This window comes from Syngnathus floridae, chromosome 2 (genome assembly GCF_059516105.1).
Source record: "Syngnathus floridae isolate MCC-2025c chromosome 2, RoL_Sflo_1.0, whole genome shotgun sequence".
In the NCBI taxonomy this organism is placed as follows: Eukaryota; Metazoa; Chordata; class Actinopteri; order Syngnathiformes; family Syngnathidae; genus Syngnathus; species Syngnathus floridae.
Window position 1 is genome coordinate 27,176,648 of NC_142414.1, and position 21,594 is coordinate 27,198,241.

At 47.2% G+C, this 21,594-nt stretch overlaps 6 protein-coding genes across 21 annotated transcripts in view; 4 read left to right on the forward strand and 2 right to left on the reverse strand.

The window, feature by feature from the left end:
- Positions 1 to 269: 269 nt before the first annotated feature.
- On the reverse strand, positions 270 to 5,113 carry LOC148402972 (PDZ domain-containing protein 4-like). Its single transcript, XM_088368321.1, has 7 exons — positions 4,653 to 5,113; positions 3,086 to 3,365; positions 2,671 to 2,741; positions 2,168 to 2,514; positions 1,939 to 2,082; positions 1,738 to 1,853; positions 270 to 1,670 (listed from the first exon to the last, which is right to left on the reverse strand). Exons 2-7 carry the CDS (start codon positions 3,178 to 3,180, stop codon positions 1,451 to 1,453), a joined length of 993 nt encoding a protein of 330 aa, XP_088224447.1. The 5' UTR covers positions 3,181 to 3,365; positions 4,653 to 5,113; the 3' UTR covers positions 270 to 1,450.
- LOC148402973 (lithostathine-1-beta-like) lies at positions 5,091 to 9,141 on the forward strand. The gene is made up of 8 exons (XM_088368323.1): positions 5,091 to 5,238; positions 7,197 to 7,404; positions 7,502 to 7,564; positions 7,659 to 7,686; positions 7,802 to 7,887; positions 8,010 to 8,144; positions 8,265 to 8,367; positions 8,909 to 9,141. The coding sequence occupies exons 2-8, from the start codon at positions 7,267 to 7,269 to the stop codon at positions 8,980 to 8,982; spliced, it is 627 nt and encodes a 208-aa protein (XP_088224449.1). The 5' UTR covers positions 5,091 to 5,238; positions 7,197 to 7,266; the 3' UTR covers positions 8,983 to 9,141.
- Positions 9,142 to 9,739: 598 nt separating this feature from the next.
- Positions 9,740 to 11,101, forward strand: LOC148402974 (ladderlectin-like). Its single transcript, XM_088368344.1, has 7 exons — positions 9,740 to 9,824; positions 9,922 to 9,984; positions 10,079 to 10,106; positions 10,222 to 10,307; positions 10,428 to 10,562; positions 10,674 to 10,776; positions 10,862 to 11,101. The coding sequence occupies exons 2-7, from the start codon at positions 9,922 to 9,924 to the stop codon at positions 10,933 to 10,935; spliced, it is 489 nt and encodes a 162-aa protein (XP_088224470.1). The 5' UTR covers positions 9,740 to 9,824; the 3' UTR covers positions 10,936 to 11,101.
- Positions 11,102 to 11,288: 187 nt separating this feature from the next.
- LOC148402975 (uncharacterized) overlaps positions 11,289 to 21,594 on the reverse strand; it is a 45,636-nt gene continuing 35,330 nt past the window's right edge. For 4 of the 7 annotated variants that reach the window (XM_088368334.1, XM_088368332.1, XM_088368335.1 and 1 more), the window contains one exon: positions 17,074 to 17,500. In XM_088368334.1, coding sequence (XP_088224460.1) covers positions 17,249 to 17,500 — 252 coding nt within the window. In that variant the 3' untranslated portion in view covers positions 17,074 to 17,248. Of the gene's footprint in view, positions 12,299 to 17,073; positions 17,501 to 17,541; positions 18,898 to 21,594 lie in introns of those variants that run through there. The other 3 variants (XR_015857030.1, XM_088368324.1, XM_088368325.1) reach the window with 3 other exon arrangements.
- LOC148402976 (galactose-specific lectin nattectin-like) lies at positions 14,814 to 16,154 on the forward strand. The gene is made up of 7 exons (XM_088367531.1): positions 14,814 to 14,894; positions 14,992 to 15,054; positions 15,149 to 15,167; positions 15,300 to 15,385; positions 15,519 to 15,653; positions 15,752 to 15,851; positions 15,938 to 16,154. Exons 2-7 carry the CDS (start codon positions 14,992 to 14,994, stop codon positions 16,009 to 16,011), a joined length of 477 nt encoding a protein of 158 aa, XP_088223657.1. The 5' UTR covers positions 14,814 to 14,894; the 3' UTR covers positions 16,012 to 16,154.
- Positions 17,325 to 21,594, forward strand: part of LOC148402977 (IQ motif and SEC7 domain-containing protein 1-like) — a 38,941-nt gene continuing 34,671 nt past the window's right edge. Inside the window, exons 1-2 of one of the 10 annotated variants that reach the window (XM_088368276.1) lie at positions 17,325 to 17,528; positions 20,224 to 21,593. In XM_088368276.1, coding sequence (XP_088224402.1) covers positions 20,971 to 21,593 — 623 coding nt within the window. In that variant the 5' untranslated portion in view covers positions 17,325 to 17,528; positions 20,224 to 20,970. Of the gene's footprint in view, positions 17,529 to 18,728; positions 19,619 to 20,223; position 21,594 lie in introns of those variants that run through there. The other 9 variants (XM_088368275.1, XM_088368285.1, XM_088368263.1 and 6 more) reach the window with 9 other exon arrangements.

The following is a 21,594-nucleotide window of genomic DNA, read 5'->3' on the forward strand; positions in this document are numbered from 1 at the left end:
CAATAGGAAGGAAACGCATCATATGGCCGAAAGTAGTGGGACACAAATTCACAATAAATCTTCATCTATATGAATCAATCATTCAAAATCTTTGCAGTCTTAGTTTTCATGTCAGAAAAGGTCTCTGTGCTCCAGACTTTGTTCAAAAATGTTTGGAATGTCCCAGTGGAGAAAGCATGGCTCGTAAAGTCATGCTTGGATGAGTTTGGAGTGGAGAGATACTTTTAGGTTGTGCTAAAGTGAAGATAAGACAAGACAAAATCAGTGACTTATGGCCATCATTTATAAGGTAATGTGTACAAATAAACACGCTTAGCTCCATGGTGAAAAAAATGTGGAACAATTGCTTGATGGAAGGATTTGTTGAGAAACTGGAGCACACGGGTCAAATGAGAAGATCGACTGCGCCCTCTAGAGGGGGAAGCAAGCTATTATCTTCTTTGCCAAAGGCACATTTGTCTCAATACGTCTTGTCCTCGAATCATGATCGCTGTTGAACTGTTACACTTATCAAATATTATATCAAATTGTTCAGTCAAGATTGTAGATTAATCTCATGTACTCATCTTGTGAAACTGGACTATTTAAGGAAACACAAATGTCAAATTTACACAAACAATAATTAGGGTAAAAAAAAAAAAAAGTGTTCCTGGCAAACTATAAAATAACTATTGTGTACGTGTGTGTGCGTGCGTGCGTGCGTGTCATTCAGCATTGTTCAATCACACACATCACACAATTTTTCCAAATTTCATGCATGCATTGGATATTCTTTCCATTACCACGATAGCGCCGATCTTCACGAGTGCTCAGTTTCGCAATCACCGAGATGAACTCTTCCGTAAATTCGGATTCAACACTTTCAAAGCAGTCCAGCGTGATGATAGGCTTAAAAAAAACAGATCTGCTACATGGAGCTCCTCACTTGTTACGAAAGCTATGATGAGTCATCCTCAGAAATGAAACAGTGTCACGCAAAGCGTCGATGAAAAAAGCATGCTGCCTACTCAGGTGTGGCTGCTAGTAATTAGCCACATTCGATTACTAGACCACGGCAGCCATGCTCCTTTTCCTTAGCCCACCTGTGTCGTTTTCAATTGTAACCATGAAGCTAGCCAACCAATGTGAACCTTTGAATAGGTGCGCTCTTGAAAACAATAACACTTAACAAGTCAACATAGTCCAATTTCACTCAAGTCACAATTGGATGGAGTCACAATTGGGGCTCAAACTTCCAACATCTGCGTCAACCCCATGATTTTTTTTTTTTTTGGTAATTTTCCACATCAAGGACCCTGACATAATTTGGACCCCACGCAACCTTGTGATCTGGAGTCAGACACGCTAGCATTGGTCAGTGTGTTGGTGAATCATCAAGGAAGGAACGGGGCCATTTGGTTGAAAAGCCACTTCTGATTCCATGTTGCGCTTGAGCAACGCTATCCACGCTTCACACAGTGGTGAAAGAAAGGAGAGGGTTAAAGATCTTCTTGCCGTCAGGCCAGCGTGAACCTTGAGCCAACAGCTCCTGGATTGTGTTCCAGTTGCGGAGAATGCGGCGGTTCCTCTTCCTGCTCGTCTTCTTCTGGCTCAGGGGCAGGACGTTGTCTCGATGAACGGGGAGCTCCGCGGTGCCGCTCGCCGCCGATGATGCTGCTGCTGCGTCCCTGCTGAGGAAGAGGAGGAGACTCAAGTCTTGAAACGAAATAATGGGCAGTAGTTTTGTAGTATTTCCACCTGTCGCCGCTCTTCAGGTAGTCCAGGCGGCTCTGCATCATGAACTCTCGTCTCCGTCTGTATTCTCGGGCCCTCAGCAGCTGCTGCTTCCTCTCCTCTTTGCTCCAGTAGCGGCCCTGTCGGGTTTAGTCGTGAAGTACCGTCATGCGATTGAGACGATGAAACCAAACGTGTCAGCGGATGCCAGAGCGCACGAGTCACCTGTTTCATCTCACTCGCAGCGGCGTCGTCATCGGTGGTCGTGCCGCCGCGTTCCTCTCGGATCTGCATGGCCCTCGCCTTGAGGAGGCGGTCTCTGACCGGTCGCTTGGCAACGTAGCGAGTACCGTCGCTGCGCATTTTCACCTGAACAGCAGCAACAGCACCAAGGACCGCAAATCAAAGCCAGATTGTGTTGCTTTGGAAGCCAGAACATCCAGTTGTCCACTACCTTCCATTCCATGCGCTGTCCTGTGGCGCTTGGCGACAAATGCGCCAGAGCTGGTGGCGCCGGACGCAAGCGCGAGGCTGCGTGACGGTCTTCCAGACCACAGGGGGCGCTGATCACGCTGCGGGGGCTGGCCGGACCGCCGCTACCATTACCTGCCCCTCTGTCCTCGCTCAGCTCCCCTTCAAGTGGCTCTATCAGACCATTGGAGGGCAGCGCCATGCAGCCGTGGTAGCGCTCCAATGCTTTGGATCGGCTTTGGCGCCGCTGGGCCAGGAAGGGGCTGGACTCTGCACTTCCTCCTCCGGGCCTGGTGGTGGTGGAGGTGGTGGTCATGGTCATGCCTGCATCTAAATATTCCCTCATCATGTACAGTAGCAGCTTGAAGATGAAGGCACGTGTTCAAGTTCAGAGGCAGCCGTAAGGACCGGGCGTGGCTTCAAGTCCCGGACCTGTTATTAAAAGCAAGCTCGCTCACATTTGAAAAGGAAGAATGTTTACGGCACCTGTTCTGGGAACACGGCCAACTTCCGCCATGCTTGGTCGAGATGGTGATCCCAAATCTCTGGACAGAAATCTATGGAGGCAAAAACAAACTTTGACACTTCATAAGAATTCAAGAATGCTTCCATCTTCTGTTTTGTTGTGCTTAACTTTGTTATGTTTGCGGGTAGGCAGAAGCCAGGGGTGGCGCTAGAATGGGGCTCGGGGGGGGGGGCTTTTGGCCCTTTGGAAATTTGGTAAGCCCCAGTTCTATTTGATATTCTAATATATTGAGAAATGACTTCATATGACTTCATGTTTAGCTTTTTCACTGCTAAACGTTATCATCATTATCCTAGTCAAATTGGGCGTACAACAAAGAGAGCACATTTTTGTGGCCTCCATCGATTTTGTCACATTGTCACTGCTGACACGCACCTGAAGTCGGAGGGCCAAGTGTTGACCACATCGCCATCCCAAGCCCCGCATCCCAGGTTGGAGTGGCGTCTCTCCCACTGGGGAGGCGGGGACATGGGGGCTCGGTTTTCCCGGGGAGGCACGGCGCTGAGCAACGGCGTGCCGCGGCGGCTCTCGCCGCTGCCGTAAGCGCCGGTGGTGCCGTCTTTGCCGTCGTTGGAACGCTCGGGTAGTTCGTGGACGGCCGACAACTCGTGGCGATGGCTATCGTCACCCTGGATGCGGTTGTTGTCAGGCAGACCTGAATGGAAACATTTGGGGATACAGCAAACGTTGTTGAAGTGGAATTTTCAATTAGGTAAGCCAAAGGGAGACGAGACGGGCAGGTTAGGTTACATTTGTCTAATTCTTGATGGAGAGCTCTTTGCCAAGTCTAGGCTTTTACAGTGAGAGCATGTGGGAAGGGTTTATCACCAAATAAATTCCAGTTTCGACAAGCTTGTTCAGCTTGCCGGTGGATCTCAATAGGGACTTTCCTAAACATGACAGGTAATAAAAGATCAACTTTCTTCCAGAACAATTTCGGAATGCATTAATTAGGTAACAGCTGAGCAATCCAGTCCGACAAGTTTCTGTCTCTTTTGTCGCCTTGGTCGCTATGAAGGCAAACATAATTATCAATTGTGCTCATAATCACAGCAATGAATACTTATTCAGCACGCTTTTGTTATACTTGTTTACTGTTTGTCTGTTGTGAGCCATGTCTTGTCACCGTGGGATAGGGGGGAACGAAATTTCGGTTTCTTTGTGTGTCTTTGGCATGTGGAGAAATTGACAATAAAGCTGACTTTGACTTTGACTTTGACTTGTCCAAAAACTCATTCTTTTATTACCACTACACCTGCTGCTATTCATTCGTACTACTTTCATTCCAAAAATACAACGACTACCACTGGTGCTACTTCGACTCGCACGACTTGCAGTCTCACACTACTCGTAATCATAAGACCACTCCAACTGCTCAATCTCGATAACCATAAGACTGCTACGACTGCTCGTTCTCGTGTGACTGCTATTCCTCCTCATCAAGTACTACTCCCATTTCAACTATTGCTGCTGCTCCTGCTGTTATTCGTATGAATGCTCAAAGGGCTACTCCACATATTCGTATTACCGCTAATACTATTCATTATTCACTATTCTTTCTCCAGGCTGTTAGGGCCCTGAACTCGCTACCCCCTTCTGCGTAGCGTGCGGCACTGTTGCGCTATTTTCGGGAATGTCTGCTGTACGCGCACTTGCTCTTTTTTGTTTTTTTCTTTTTGTGCTCCTCTTAATTATTTATTTATTGTTGTGTTATTTATTCATTATTTATTCAGCACGCTTTTGTTATACTTGTTTACTGTTTGTCTGTTGTGAGCCATGTCTTGTCACCGTGGGATAGGGGGGAACGAAATTTCGGTTTCTTTGTGTGTCTTTGGCATGTGGAGAAATTGACAATAAAGCTGACTTTGACTTTTATTTGTAACCATCAAGTCACGTCACATTTCATTTGAAAAGAAGCTAGATGGTCAAATGGCATCCTTACCTTTGCGCTAGCGAGTGGTGCTTGATACTGACGACGAGTCCGGCCGCTGCTTATATACAGTTGGTGACAGTCTTAGGAATTTCCAATCTTGTTTTTGTCATTAACGTTACGCCACACCTTTAAATACCATCCTCGTTCCCAGGTAGCAATTCAACAAGTGCGCTTTTGTTTTACAGGATGTCAAACGTGAATAGATTTTGCGACGACAGCGGTGAAACCATGTCAAGTCCTCTTCATTCCTGTCGCATTCTACCGCACCCCTGAATGCTTGGCCATAATGACACCAACAAATAACCAACTGTAATTAAAGTGGAATTGTTGCATTCTCCGGCTCAATTGCATGTCTGACGCATGTGCCTTCACCGCAGATTCAGTTTTGTTTCCGTGTGCCGTGAGTAGAGCGGGAATTTTGCCCTACATGTGCTCGACCAGGACGACCAGTCAAGCACGTCTGTCTTGGGGCCCAAAGTCAGCTGAGAGGGACGGACGGAGGGACGGGCGGAGGGACGGAGGGACGGAGAAAGGAAAGGAAAGGCCCTTGGCCCCCGATACCTGCAGTCTCCTCATCCATCATCCAGGCTTGGAGGTATCTCTCGCAAAGCTGCTGCATTTTTTGCGCACGCAGAATGTTGCGCCATTTGAACTCCAAGTGTCGCAGTTCTTCCTCAATGAGCGCCATTTCACGTTCACCCATGCTCATGTTGCTGTTCACGTCCATGAAAGAAGACCACACCTTCTCGGTGTCATCTTTTTTCTCCTCCTCTCCTTCTTGTCTGTTACTCGATTGCCTCTCGCAGTGGTACCTGATCTCCAGTAGCTCCTGGTGCCGCTGGCATTCGTCCTCTGTGAGGCCCGCCATCATCATCATCATCATCATCATCATCATCATATTCACTGGGCTCTTGTGGGCCTGAAGCTGAGAGTTCAAGTGTTTACAGAGCTCAGTTGTTTACTGGGAACCAAAAAGCAAGCTCCCCCAAGTGTTCCCACAAAGTTGCAAGAGCTCTATAGTCAAAAATGTCCCATGATCCCGAGAGATTGCAATCGACGTTGGCCGCTCTTGAGATGCAAGACACCTTAGGCGATATCGGTCGTGCAAAGTCTTTGTCTGCATCCGGGAAGCTGCCATTCTTCGGGAGTTGGGAGGCGATGGAGTCTGCAGTGACTGGGCATCTGCGGGCTGGCTGGTGTATTTCTGCCTGTGAGCTGGTTGATGGTCTGCCGCGCCTTGCGGCTGGGATGGGTGAAGTCGATGGATTCAACGACTTCTGTCCATCTCGCCTTGCGGGTGGCGTCCAGCTTTTCGAGCAGCGCTGCGGACGTCGCGTCCTCCTCTTCTCCGGAGCTGGCTTTCCGTTGTTCCCTCGGGAGGCGGCTGCACTCCTCATCCCAGCCTGGGATGTAGTTCCTGTTGTACTCACGTGGGATGGTCTTCTTTGCCCCACGCAGGAGGACCTGGCAGTAGGCTGCATAGGCTGCTTCCACATCTGTGGACTCTGGGTCTGGCAGGCCGGCCGGCCGACCTCCTTTCCGGCATCTCTTCACAGGCTTCCCTGGCACCGGTTCCACCAGTGATGGAACTTTGATGACGGAAGGTTGGTGGTGTGAGCGGGGGAACCTGTCAAGAAAACGCCTCTCCGGTCTTGGGTCGTTGCTGCGGCAAATGGCGAAGGCCAGGTCCGGGTTGGTGGTGGTGGTGGTGGTGGTGGTGGTGGTGGTGTTCCAGCCTGCAGAGAAGAAGCTTGAGGGTTCCTTGGGGTCGAACAGCAGCAGAGCATCAGCGTTGAAAGCCCATTCGCACAGCGCCACTCCGCGAGGTGTTGAGTGGTTGTACCCTCAGTCTGTGTGCTGCGTAGATTGCGGATCCAGTTACAGATGGGAGTGACGTTGTGGTTAGCTCCGATGGTGGGGCTTGTCAACGTTGATGACTGAGCTTTCCTGGATTGTAGTGACCAGCCACTCGATGTTGGAGCCCGGTGGGGATTGGCTACAGGCTGCCCAGTTTACTCCAGTGCGAACAAAGGTTGCTGCCGCACCGTGTTGCTAGGTGTTGATGGGCCTGGCGAGATGAAACCCAGGGATCTTGGGGATGTTGTCGGTCGTGCAGTACCTGTCCTGTCGGAGCAGGACCGCGGCCCCGTTGGAGTCGGCCAGGTGCCGAAGGGCTTCGAGTTTGGCGGTGGCAATGCCCTCGACGTTAGATCGAAGCACCGACGGGCCTCGGTTTTCGACGGTCGGGATAGCTGCCCGTCCACCGTTCCGCGGTCTCCCGGCCGGCTCTGCCTTTGTTTGGCGACATTCGTTTCACAAGCGGGTCTTGCACCGTGACCTTGCTACTCACAGGGAAGAGCGCATCTTTGGGATTAAGGGCTATCGAAACCAATTTGACTCGACTGACTTTGTGTGACGGCTACGGAAAAAGTAGCCTGCAATGACGTGCGATTGGCACATTTCACTCATCAAACCTGGTGTCATTGCAACCTGTTTTTTTAATCGTGTGCTTGCATGTTACGGGCATCGAGACTATGTTCCGTGATTCCGCAGGTTTTCTGGCAACGCCTGTTCAAATTTGACGGTGGAAACAAAAGGGCCATTGTTGAATTGTTCGGTAGCAATGAGGAAGAAATTGAAATGCCTGGCAGCACATCAATCACCAAAAAATCCGGGATCTTCCGAGACCGTCATCAACCGTACCTATATAAGCAGCGGCCGGACTCGTCGTCAGTACCAAGCAGCACTCGCTAGCACAAAGGTAAGGATGCCATTTGACCATCTAGCTTCTTTTCAAATGAAATGTGACGTGACTTGATGGTTACAAATACGATGTGTTTTTGGTGTCAACGTTGCAGATGGCCTTCACTCGTGGCTCATTGCTCCTCCTTTGCGGGCTCGCCGGACTGCTGACTGGAGTCGTGAGTTCAAATCTTACCTACTGACTTCAATCCAAGTACAGCTAGCTGTACTATTGCGTTGGCCATTTTAAAAATATCTTTGTCTTCTCGACAGTGGTCCGCCAAAATTGTTCCTGCCAAAGGTCGGTAGCTCTGCCTCCTATCACGCAAAATACCTTTGCGCCGTCAGCCATTGACACCAAGTTGAATTGATTGTTTTGGTTTTTCTCCCCCAAAAAATGAACAATTGCGCTGCAGGCAACAACTGTCCAAAAGGCTGGACTCAGTTGGACTGTTTCTGTTACGTCTATGAATCTGAGAACAGAACCTTTGCAGATGCCGAGGTATGGAAGGAAGACTGTCGTTGACAGCAAACTTTGCGCCGAGTCGAAATATCCTTGTCAGATGGACCCGAAAAGTGACATTTCCCCTTCTACTCTTTTTTTTTTTTGTTATTCCTCGTCAGAGCGTCTGCAACATTCTTGGTGGGAATTTGGTCTCCATTCACAGTGCTCTGGAAAATGCCTTTGTTCGTGAACTGATTGTCGCGGCTGATGCTGATGCCACCAATGTCTGGATTGGTCTCAATGATGCCGTTATGGTAAAACCTTCAAAAATCTCTTTCACTTGTGTTCCGTAGAGATTTGCCACAAACAAAAGCATCTTCAAATGTGAGTCTTTACAAAAGAAAGACACACTCCGATTTGATTTGGTCTTCTAGGCCGACGATTTCATGTGGACTGATGGCTCAGTTGTGGACTTCACCAATTTTGAGGGAGGAGAGGACGATAACGACGGTCTGTGTGTAGAGATACTAACAGAAGGTAAGTAACAACAACATTTGAGGTTTGCTAAGAAGAATTGAATGTTGTCACGGTCGGGTGGAGCATGGAGCAGGACGACCAAGTGCAGCTTGGACCAGCTTGGTTTATTGAAGAAACCAAAAGGCAAACTGACAGGACTCAACAAACAATAACTTGACTGACTGACCGGGACGTGAAACAAGAAGACAGCAGGACATGACGGCAACAAGACAGAACGACAGCAACCAAAACCAATACCAATGATCCGACAGGGACTGAGGGGGAGACAGGACTTTTATACACGACAGGTAACGAGAGGCAGGTGGGAACAATCACACTCATCATGGGCACACAGGAGGGGAGGGGAGGGGAGGTTAGGGGAGGGGAGGGGCGAGCACACAGACAGAAACCAAGACAACAGACACAGTGGAGCAGTTGGGGACGAGACGTGACAAATGTAGGATTGCAGGAAGGTTGTAAGTAACAACAACATTGGAGGTTTGCTCAGAAGAATTGAATGAAGTCATACTTAAACGTGATTTTTTTTTTTTTTTTTTTACAGATGGAGAGTGGAACGATGACAGCTGCAACACACAGCTCCCGTACGTTTGCATCAGGGAGGCGTCCAGTCACTAAATGTCTTGGCCTCCAATATTGCACGAGTTCAATGACTCAGCTTTAGTGTCGCCTTGATATTTTTGGGGTTCCTTTCAACTTTTCTTCTCATCTTCTTTCATGCTCAATTGGTATTGTGGGGACAAATATTCAACGAATAAAGATCTGTCAGCATCCAAAGATGTGTTTACGTCTTCTTTTTCCAACTTGCTAAGTGAGAAATCACCATCGGCAACTCACTTGGTGCCTTCTGAATGTGCTCGCGGGCAAGCGCATACTCTATTTACATTTTACGGAAGTCAAGTGGGACAATGATGATGGCGGCTTTCCTTTCCTTTCCTTTCTCCGTCCCTCCGTCCCTCCGCCCGTCCCTCCGTCCGTCCCTCTCAGCTGACTTTGGGCCCCAAGACAGACGTGCTTGACTGGTCGTCCTGGTCGAGCACATGTAGGGCAAAATTCCCGCTCTACTCACGGCACACGGAAACAAAACTGAATCTGCGGTGAAGACACATGCGTCAGACATGCAATTGAGCCGGAGAATGCAACAATTCCACTTTAATTACAGTTGGTTATTTGTTGGTGTCATTATGGCCAAGCATTCAGGGGTGCGGTAGAATGCGACAGGAATGAAGAGGACTTGACATGGTTTCACCGCTGTCGTCGCAAAATCTATTCACGTTTGACATCCTGTAAAACAGAAGCGCACTTGTTGAATTGCTACCTGGGAACGAGGATGGTATTTAAAGGTGTGGCGTAACGTTAATGACAAAAACAAGATTGGAAATTCCTAAGACTGTCACCAACTGTATATAAGCAGCGGCCGGAGTCGTCGTCAGTATCAAGCACCACTCGCTAGCGCAAAGGTAAGGATGCCATTTGACCATCTAGCTTCTTTTCAAATGAAATGTGACGTGACTTGATGGTTACAAATACAATGTGTTTTTGGTGTCAACGTTGCAGATGGCCTTCACTCGTGGCTCATTGCTCCTCCTTTGCGGGCTCGCCGGACTGCTGACTGGAGTCGTGAGTCCAAATCTTACCTACTGACTTCAATCCAAGTACAGCTAGCTGTACTATTGCGTTGGCCATTTTAAAAATATCTTTGTCTTCTCGACAGTGGTCCGCCAAAATTGTTCCTGCCAAAGGTCGGTAGCTCTGCCTCCTATCACGCAAAATACCTTTGCGCCGTCAGCCATTGACACCAAGTTGAATTGATTGTTTTGGTTTTTCTCCCCCAAAAAATGAACAATTGCGCTGCAGGCAACAACTGTCCAAAAGGCTGGACTCAGTTGGACTGTTTCTGTTACGTCTATGAATCTGAGAACAGAACCTTTGCAGATGCCGAGGTATGGAAGGAAGACTGTCGTTGACAGCAAACTTTGCGCCGAGTCGAAATATCCTTGTCAGATGGACCCGAAAAGTGACATTTCCCCTTCTACTCTTTTTTTGTTGTTGTTCCTCGTCAGAGCGTCTGCAACATTCTTGGTGGGAATCTGGTCTCCATTCACAGTGCTCTGGAAAATGCCTTTGTTCGTGAACTGATTGTCGCGGCTGATGCTGATGCCACCAATGTCTGGATTGGTCTCAATGATGCCGTTTTGGTAAAACCTTCAAAAATCTCTTTCACTTGTGTTCCGTAGAGATTTGCCACAAACAAAAGCATCTTCAAATGTGAGTCTTTACACACATTCCAATTTGATTTGGTCTTCTAGGAAGACGATTTCATGTGGACTGATGGCTCAGATGTGGACTTCACCAATTTTGAGGGAGCAACGGACGATAACGACGGTGACTGTGTGGAGATAGTAGTAGATGGTAAGTAACAACAACATTGGAGCTTTGCTCAGAAGAATTGAATGAAGTCATACTTACACGTGATTTTTTTTTTTTTTTTTTACAGATGGAGAGTGGAACGATGACAACTGCAACACACAGCTCCCGTACGTTTGCATCAGGGAGGCGTCCCATCACTAAATGTCTTGGCCTCCAATATTGCACGATGCACGAGTTCAATGACTCAGCTTTAGTGTCGCCTTGATATTTTTGGGGTTCCTTTCAACTTTTCTTCTCATCTTCTTTCATGCTCAATTGGTATTGTGGGGACAAATATTCAATGAATAAAGAACTGTCAGCATCCAAAGATGTGTTTACGTCTTCTTTTTCCAACTTGCTGAGAAACTGAGAAATCACCACATATTGTATTTACATTGGACTTTTCCTCATGCGTTTGCATTCCAATTCATTCGCATTGCACTCACGTCTCAATGTGTCTTTCCAAATAAAACGCAATCGCAGATAGGCCAGCCTGCATGTTTTGTTCATGGAAAAAAAGCATTGTGGAATTGAAATATGTTTGGGGGGGGGGGGGGGGTTCTCGCTGTGCGGGGGCATATAGGCTGGTATAGTATTTACAAACAGGCACAGCTTGGTAGAGTCAAAAAGGGGCTTTTTGCGCTATTGTGGGTGTGAACACAGCCAACCTGTCAATTAAAGAGTGAGGCACTGCCCTTGATATGGCGGAAGAAGTAACTTTGTTGAGTGCAAAGAACAGTCGGCTCCAAAAGTATTGGAACAGCAAGTTAAAAATGTTTGTTTTTCAGTTGTAAACAGAAGACGCTTTCGGGTTTCAGATCAAAAGACGGATGTCAAATACATAGAAGTTTGCGATTCCAGCTTCTATGTCATGGGGTTTGTATCTAGAGGTGTGAAACAAGAACTTTTTAAAACATATACAGTCTTGTGACGCGACACAATGTGAAGGCCAAACATAAGAGTCTTACAGCCACTAGACAAGTCAACCAAGGCAAAGCACGAGTTTGGAGAAGGATCAAAGTCAGAGTCTCGAGGCCGCAAGACGTTTGGACCGATGAAAAGAAGAGATTTACAGTGGCCTTTTTCTTTTTTTGAAATTCAGTTCTCTGCCAATAAAGATGTTCAGTTCCTGTCTGAATAAGTGTTAAGAAAAAAAAATGAAGAGAAAGAATCATGCAGACTTTTCAGGTTTTCATTTCCCCCAAATCCAAAGAGAGTTTTGCTGCCATCATGTGTCTTAATGCAGTAGCTGCGGTTAGGTCGTTTCTAGCAGCTGGTTCCGTGGCTCAGGAGAGAAGAACTTTCAGTCCGCATCCACGCACAGAAGCATACACAGAAACAAAAATATGCTAAAACCACTCAGGGGAACAGACTTGTAGGTCGGTCGGTCGCTCGGTCGCTCGGTGAATCGGTGAGTCGGTCGGTCGGTCGGTCGGTGAGTCGGTCGCTCGGTCGGTCGGTGAATCGGTGAGTTGGTCGGTCGGTCGGTCGGTCGGTCGGTGAAATATCCACTTGGATTTGTCACCTGGAAGTCAACAGCAGAGAAAGGACACTCATGGGATCAGATACACACCGATTAATTCAGAATATTAAAAAATCAAATCAAATCTTATTCATCATCATTAGCTGTCCAACACATGAACTTTTAGGCATTCAAAATCCTTTCTAATCCTATTGAGCTCTTGTTTTTGCTTTTTTTGCTTTTTTCTTTTGACAACGGTGCTCACAGTTCATTGTAACTCATTTGTCAAAACTACAATGCAAATTCTATTCCTTTTTTTTGAACGGAAAACAATGGAAAATATGCCAATTATGGAAACACTTCGGGCACTAATAATAATAATAATAATAATAATGATAATAATAATAATAATAACAACTAGAATGAGCCATTTCTGGAGAAATTGCGTGTGAAGGCAAAGAAGCTGAATAAAAGGCTGGCAATGCTACGGAATGATGTCAAACGATACTGAATGACAGCAAATGTGATACAATGACTGGGAATGAGCTGTAATGATTCAAAATCGAACATCCGAAAAAATGAGAAAAACGGGAGACGGGGAAAACGGTAGGCGAGAAAACCGGTCAGCGAAAAAAAATGGTAAGCGAGGAAAACGCTCGCCGAGAAAAACGCTAAACGAGAAAAATGGTAAGCACCAAAAATGATAAATGAGAAAAGGGTATGGGAGAAAAAACGTAAGATGAACATTTTACAGTTGGAGCGGGTTGAATGGGTCAAGAAAGTTAGAAATGAGAAGGGCAAAACTAAATTGGGTCAAATTTGGCGTCGATTTTCAATTGAACAAGGTTGAATTGTGAGTCATTGGGACATTTTGGAATAGCTAGGCAGGCATAAGATGAACACTTTCAAGTTGCAACGGGTTGAATCGGGGGGAAACGACATTGTGTGAAATCTTGCGAAATTCCACGCACATTTTAAACGTGACATTTTGCAAGTGTTGAAAATCCTCCCCAATGGGATTTGAATGAAGTGAGTTTCAAACTGGAACCAAGTCAATGTCAAATGTTGGCTGTGCCATGAAGAACGAATGGGCAAATGTGTCTATTCTAATCAGAATGCGACGCTCGGTGCCAATGCGTGTGCCAACAAAAAGAACAATTCAAACGGGAGCTGGCTGACGAGCAGGAACACTTGCAGGTGTGAAACTGACGAGTGGGCGATGGTTGTGGGGGAAAGTTACTGGCTGACTGGCTGGCTGGCTGGCTGGCTGGCTGGCTGGCTGGCTGGCTGGCTGGCTGGCTGGCTGGCTGGCTGAGTGAAACGTAGCATGATGTGGCAAGATGTTCTTTCCATCATAATCACTAGAAAGGGTCACTGGGTTCATTTTTTGTCAGTGTGTGTCAACTTGCAGCCAGCCAATCACACGCTGGATGGAGGCAATTCCTTATCGCCATCAGTGGACCCCCTTCCCCACCCCTTCCCTTCCCTTCCCTTCGCTCTTATTCGGTATACTTGATTTCTTTTCCGGCTCATTTTGTGTTGCCCATCTCAAATGTAGCCGAGATTCCCCAAATAGACCTACAGATGCAAATGAATCGTCCGGATAGCTCTATCGGTGCAAAATATGTCGAATAATATTCCACCGAAACCAAAGCAGCGGTCCCCGAGTTGCTTCTTGGTTATAAGAGTGATCTTTTTGGACAAAACCACTTGAAAAGCCCTGCCTGGCTAAAATCATGCCTGAGATCAAAAGCACAAATCAAGCATTTGATGCCATTTTCGGCGAGTGTCTTGAAAGGCGCCTAACCAATTCAATGTATTCTTACTATTATCATTCTTCTTATTATTCGTAGTCTTGAGTCTTGAAAGGCGCCTAAATAAAATGTATTCTTATTTTGATTGATTTTGTTGCTATAACTATACTAAAGTTAATCGTATCAGATAAGACGACAACAACAATGCAATGAATATGTAAATCAACGTATTGGTTGAATCAGATTTTCATTGCAGCGTTGGTCTTTTTTCCACCCACCCGCAGGCAACCCAAAATTCATTTCGACTGCGTCCCAAGGTCAAGAATGTGTTGCTTCCGAGGGAAAATGAATGGACCGCTTGCCGATAACAGTGAGGACGACCAACCGGGTTTTGCTTTCCCAAAATGAAAAAGTGAACACATTTTGCTCCACTTGGGCTTTTGTGAGGCTTTCCTTGCCCTCCTAGGGATGAAGAGAAGGAGAAGAATTGCCAATTGTGCCCTTTGAGACCTCTTTGGGATTCAGGGCGATCGAAACCAATTTGACTCGACTGACTTTGTCTGACGAGTAGGGAAAAAGTAGCTATTGGTACATTTCACTCATCAAACCTGGTGTCATTGCAACCTGTTTTTTTTAATTGTGCGCTCGCATGTTACGGGAATCAAGACTACTTTGCGTCATACCGCAAGTTTTCTGGCAAAACCTGTTCAAATTTACGTGGCACAACGGTGGAAACAAAAGGGCACTTGTTGAATTGTTCGGTGGCAATGAGGAAGAAATTGAAATGCCTGGCAGCATGTCAATGACCCAACAATTTGGGACATTCCAAGACTGTCATCAACCGTACCTATATAAGCAGCGGCCGGACTCGTCGTCAGTATCAAGCACCACTCGCTAGCGCAAAGGTAAGGATGCCATTTGACCATCTAGCTTCTTTTCAAATGAAATGTGACGTGACTTGATGGTTACAAATACAATGTGTTTTTGGTGTCAACGTTGCAGATGGCCTTCACTCTTGGCTCATTGTTCCTCCTTTGCGGGCTCGCCGGACTGCTGACTGGAGTGGTGAGTCCAAATCCTACCGACTGACTTCAATCGATGTACATATTTATGATTGCGATTTTAAAAGCATCTTTTTTCTTCCCGACAATGGTTTTAGAGTACCGCTCCTGTGAAAGGTTGGTAGCTCTGCCTCAAAGACAGACGCTTTCGCAAATACCTTTGAATCGTCGGCAATTGACATGAAGTTTAATTGACATCTTTTTTTTGGTTCTTTTTTCCTCCCCAAAAAATAAACAATTGTGCTGCAGCCTTTTACTGTCCAGATGACTGGACACTGTTGAAGCGTTCCTGTTACATCTACCAAGAAGACAGCAGAACTTTTTCAGATGCTGAGGTATTTGCATTTTTGTTTTTGTTTACACAATTACAAGAATTGGGTTTTTTTTTCATGACAGCAAACTTTGTTCCAAAGTCAAAATATCTTGAAATTCTATTTCTACTTAGTTTTTTTTTTTGTTCCCCATCAGAGCGTCTGCATCATTCTTGGTGGGAATCTGGTGTCCATTCACAACGATCTGGAAAATGCGTTTGTTCGTGAACTGATTCGGGCGGCTGACGGTGAGGTCGACGAAGTTTGGATCGGTTACACCGATGCAATTATGGTAAAATCTGTTTGACTTGCGTTCTGTAGAGATTTGCCGCAAGCAAAAGCGTCCTCCAATGTGAGTCTTTTCAAAGGAAATTTGATTTGGTCTTCTAGGATGGCAATTTCATATGGACTGATGGCTCGGATAATTCCTTCCAAAACTTTGGTACAGGAGAACCCGATGCCGACGAGTGTATAGCAATGGAAACAGATGGTAAGTAACAACAACAACATTTGAGGTTTGCTAAGAAGAATTAAATGCAGTCATACTTACAATTTTTTGTATTTATTTTTTAACAGATGGAGAGTGGCAAGATGAGGATTGCGAGGATAGCTTCCCGTACGTTTGCATCATGGATGCGTCTCGTTACTAAATGTCTTCGCCGAAAATGACTCAGCTTTAGTGTCGCCTTGATATTTTTAAGTTAACGTTCAACTTTTCTTCTCATCTTCTTTCATGCGTATTTGGTATTGTGGGGACAAATATTCAACGAATAAAGAACTGTCAGCATCCAAATGTGTGTCTGTGTCTTTTTTTCCAACTTGGTAACAGAAGCTTATAGAGAGCTGGAAATCAAATCGAAGTTTGGGATTACAACTTTGATGCCTTGGAGTTTATATATTGATGCGTTAAACAACAACTTAAGAAATGTCTTACAGCCACTAGACACATCAACGAAGGAAAAGCACGATTGTTCGCACAATGATCAAGGGCAGAGTGTCGAGACCACAAGACATTTGGACCAATTAAAGTCAGAGATTTACAGTGGCCATGAGATGGATGATACGAGTCCAAGTAAGCGTGAGACAATAACAAGTTAACAAAGAAAACCTGCAGGAGAATTTTGGCAGAATGTGCTTGTTGTTGTTTTTTCTTCTTTCTTGAATGCAGTTCTGCTGCATTCAAGTAGAAGTTCTGCTTGTATTTCAATGAGTTTTTAACACTAGAAAAAAGGACAAACGTCCTGTGGACTCCATTGCCCCAAATGGAAAGAGAGTTTTGCTGCCATCATCATGTGCGATGTGGTCCGCTCGGGTCGTCTTTGACCAGCTGGCTCCGTGCGTGTCTGTCTCAGTCGAGCCACTGACAAAAATACGTCGTAGATGCTTCAACCGCGCAGGGGAGCATCCACATTGCACACGTGCCTGCCTGCACGCATGCGAGCTACATTGATACACACATGTCTCGGTGCGGATTGAGCAATGTATACGTACTATATTGAGCAATACACACCGAGAGTGGTGTTGTCATGGTTACGGTCAAGCCACGCAAAAATGGATGTGTGTACAGCCTGTCTGTCTGTCTGTCTGTCTGTCTGTCGGTCTATGTAAAGAAGAAAAAAGGAAGTGTCAAGGAGATAAAGTGAAAGCTTGCAGGGTGAAGAAAAAAAGAGCGAAGGTATATGGAGAGACCACTCACTCTGCTGACACTTAAATTTGGTAGGACTGCCACTTTAAACCTTTAATAATAATAATAATAATAATAATACCCGTGGGGACAATCGGTATAGAAAGTGGATGAATAATAATAGGAACAATGATAGTAGTACAACTACTGTTACTATTATCATTATTTTCACTATCATCATTAGCATCGTCGATGAGGCTTCTCTAGCTCTTCTGCAGATGCCGCAGCATGTGTCCGCGAGAGAGTGAAACCTCTTCCACCGCGAGTGAAAGGATCTTGGGTCCGTCCGCATGCAGCAGCAGCAGCAGCGGCGGCAGCAGCGGCAGCAGCAGCAGCAGCCAGCCTGCGTGAGCGAGCTGATGAGGGTGATGATGATGGCCGTCGACTTCTTTTTCCACTTCTTCTTCATCATCATGGAGGTGGACACACCGCAGAGGAGCGCCGCAGCCACGCTGCTGAGATGAATCATCTTCATCATCACCAGTGAGTCTTTCTCCCACACACATACACACACACGCGCGCGCGCGCACGCTTACACAAGATGTCATCCAGCATGCACACACACACACTTGCAAATCATGATGTATACAGCTCTACATTCATTTGCAGATATTTTAGGATTCATTTCAAATTGCAATGCGTCGGAATTCCTAATGATATGCCGTTCCAATAATCTATTATTATGATCAATTATTATTATTATTATATTCATCGGTTGGCTGCAGATGTGTTAGCCCAGAGAACCGCAGTCAGTGTGCAGCATTATACTGTCAAAAGTATTGAGACGGACTCCATCAGGTTGCCATCTTGCTATTCATGAGCATATAGTCACGGCATAGCATTTGTGCAGTTTTCTTCAGAAACAGTTTCTCAATACAGAGCTAAAGATATGAAAGCCTTATCCATCAGCCTTTGCACATTTCTTTCTATCTTGCTCTACTCTGTTAGCATTTCAATGTTTGCATGTTAGCGCTTCTACAACATCTGCAGCAATAACAAAAGATTTGACAGAACACATGCAATACAACATTCACAATAACACTACCCGAGTGGGATGTGGGGAGACAACCACGTATGTACTTGCACCCTGGCGACGGAAATTGATTCAAGTCATGTTTGTCACCAGAGATGAACTGGCATGTTGAAGGCCTGTTCGGATAGAGGAGGTCAACATTTTCAATCATTTATATTTCCGTTTTTGTGGGTGTGTCGAAATTTGTTTGCATTGGTTTTAAAGAGAACGTGGGAGAGATGAAATCTGTTCGTATTATGAGTGATTGTGGCACACGCATGGGCCTGCTTGAGTATATGAAGGAATACAGGTTAGTTGTGGAGCTAATTTCCTTTTTAGGTGAATTTAGTATTTGTATTTCATCTTGAAAAGCCAAAACATTTGAGTAGGAAATGATTTCATTTTCACGTGCAATACATTCGAATTGAATCCTTTTGAGGTACTTTTGGATTGCACACTGTTCATGACTTTTAAAGTCTGCTTTATGTTACAATTGCTTCATTTGTATCTATATATTTGTTGAAGAAGAAAACAACGAACATTGTTTCTAAGTGGCCAAAACAACGGTCAGGTAATTAACTTTGAGCGCCACCTATCAGCGTGTTTTCACGCGGACAGATAGTTGTGTGGAAGGAAGGGCGTATTTACGTCAGCGTGTATCATATCGATCACAGGTTCGCGCGATGCGCGTGCGCGACGCGCACTCCTTAGCCTCGCGAGCGCGCGCGTGCGTGCGTGCGTCCTCGTGTACTTCCCAGCTGGCATTCTGTCTGGAGTCAGCACCTCCTCCTCCTCCTCGTCCTCCTCCTCCTCTTTCTCTGCCTCCTCTTCATCAGCGCGCTGGAGGAGGAGGAAGAAGAGGGAAGCTTTTTTTTGTCAGCACTGCAGCAGCGGCGCAGAGGAATTAAGGTGATGAGTGAGTGAGTGAGTGAGTGAGTGAGTGAGTGAGTGAGTGAGTGAGTGAGTGACGAAGCGGAGCAGACTTGAAGAGCATCAGGAAGCAAGCGGCGGCATGTGAGCATCAGCAATCCTTCTCATCATCATCATCGTCATCGTCTTTGTCGTCAAAGCTGTCCCATTCTTGCGTCCTTTCGCATCGTGACCGCGCGCCTCACCGATGCGCCGCTGCGTGCGTGTGTGCGCGCGCGCGCGCGCATTCACTGCCGTGTCGTGTGTACTAGAGCATGCGACATTTTACTGTTGCTACACGACCGTGTGCGCGCGCGCGCATGCGTGTTGAAGGCGTAAATGAGGCCGCGTGAGAAGTGGCGTATCCACCTACACGCACGCGCGTGCACGTCGAGAAGAACATGCTGTCCGCGGAGATAAGATCGCCAATAAAGAACAGCCACCCAGCAAAAAAAAGCGAGTATCACTCACTTCTCCGACCGGAGACAAGAGTGTAAACAGGAAGTAGGCTTGCCTCGGGGACTACTAATCGTGAGCTACCAAATGGATGGCAAAATGGTTGACCGACCAAGTAGGATTGAGGTTGACTGGAGCAGATGACAGCTTGCGCCTGCGTGGCTGCCTGCCGGCCGACCTGAGCCTTGGAGGTGAGGTGAGTTTCGTCACGGCGCTGTCCTGACACCACTCTGGCCAAATGACTTGCAATCGGGCGAACGTATCGACAGTGATGGGTCAGACGAGAAAAATGGCAAAGGCTGAGACAAAGAATCCTCCGGTAATTCGACAACCTCGAGTCATTAGAAGAGGGACTTGGGTTTTTTTTTTTATCCTCCCTCAGGTAGCCGATTATTCGCTGCGCATAAATTGTTCGCGCTGTTCATGACGATAACACGCCGCCGACGCGGTGAGAAGGCCGACGTCAAAATAAAATCGTCCCAAATAACACATGGACACCATTGCCTCGGAAAGTGGAAAGTGAACCATCCCCACCAGCGGTTGACTTCACTCGTTTTCCGGACTGGAGAAGCTCGCCCAGTTTGCGTTGCCGTCGCAAATGTGCTCGGTCCCAAACTCACTCACTCACTCACTCACTCACTCACTCACTCACTCACTCACTCACTCACTCACTCACTCACTCACTCACTCACTCACTCACTCACTCACGCTGCAGCTCGACTGTGATGTTTGTGATGATTCCCGCAGTCCTCATCTTTTCATGTTCTTCACTTGTCTTTCATGGAACGGATGCGTGTCAAGAAGGGTCCGGAAGGAAATCGCGGACACGACAACGGATGACCTTCCACCTGCAGCAACTTTGGGATGAGGTGCTCCTGGTGAACTTGGCTTTCCCCTGGTTTCAGCTTCCCAGCAGAGGAACATAAGAAAAGTGTGTCCATGTGAGGAGATGATGGATTGAATGGGCTCGTTCCCCAGCGGTTGCTCGCCAACTGAAGGAGTTGCCCGTGCGGGAAGCGGCTGGATAGTTGTCTTGGTTTTGTTTTGTGATGTTTTGTTTTGACCACGTGAATGGGACACTGGGACAATGACATGTAATTTGGACATGTTGAAAGATGGCCCTTGGGAAACCTTCCTGCTGGTGTTGACAGAGCAGCGACAAGTAACTCATTGAATGGACCTCAGCTAGGAGTCAACTTCTTCACTGCTTGATCTTTCTCCTCCATCATGGTTTTTGAGTATTTCTCCGTCGCGTTTGTGAAGGCCACCGGAGAATCCTGACTGAAGTGGAAATGCTCCGCGAGTCCGCCAAGCCTTGCGACCAGCGCCAGAGAGTGCCGGATCCATCTTGATCTTCGTATCAGACCTTGAAGAAGAACCAGTTCTCTCCCCCCCACTTGCTGCCAGTGGGGGGGAGGGCGGGGCTCAGTTAGCTGCTAGTCGTGTAGTTGTTGTTTTTTTTTGTTTTTCCCTCAATGTTTTTTTAACCTTCCTCGTTGGTAGGCTTGTAGGTTCAGTCTTTATTTGACATCAAGTTGGCTGTTAGCTATGGACGCTAATCAAGGCCCGGGCCAAGGCAGCCCGGAAAGTCCCAATCGGGCAGTGGAGTACCTCCTGGAACTCAACAACATCATCGAAAGCCAGCAGAAGCTTCTGGAAACGCAGCGGCGGCGCATTGACGAACTGGAGGTCCAGCTGGACCGCCTCAGCCAAGAGAACAAAGACCTACGCTTGGACCGCCAGCCGGCCGCCCCGCCTCCGGCCGCACCTCCTCCGGAGCCTCGTCTTCCTCCTCCTCCTCCTCCGCCGCCTCCCACTCACTTCTCCTCCGTTGCCACCAAGAACCACCACCACCACCATCACCACCACCCCCACACCAAGGCTCCCACCTCCATCCCACTCAACGCCAGCCACAACCACCAGCACCACCACTACAACAGCACTGCCTCGGGCTCCGGCTCGCAGGTCCCCGCGCCGGCTCCACCCCCGCCGCCTCCTCCCATCCCCCCACGGGAGCAGCCTCGGGGGCACAGCCGCCTGAGCCGGGCGGCGTCTACCAGCACTGGAACCAACACCAATTTTGTGGAGAAGGAGAAGGAGCGCCTGGAGCGCCTCCACAAGAGTAACGCCGCCAACAACCACCACGCCCACACGCTGCACCACCACAAAGCG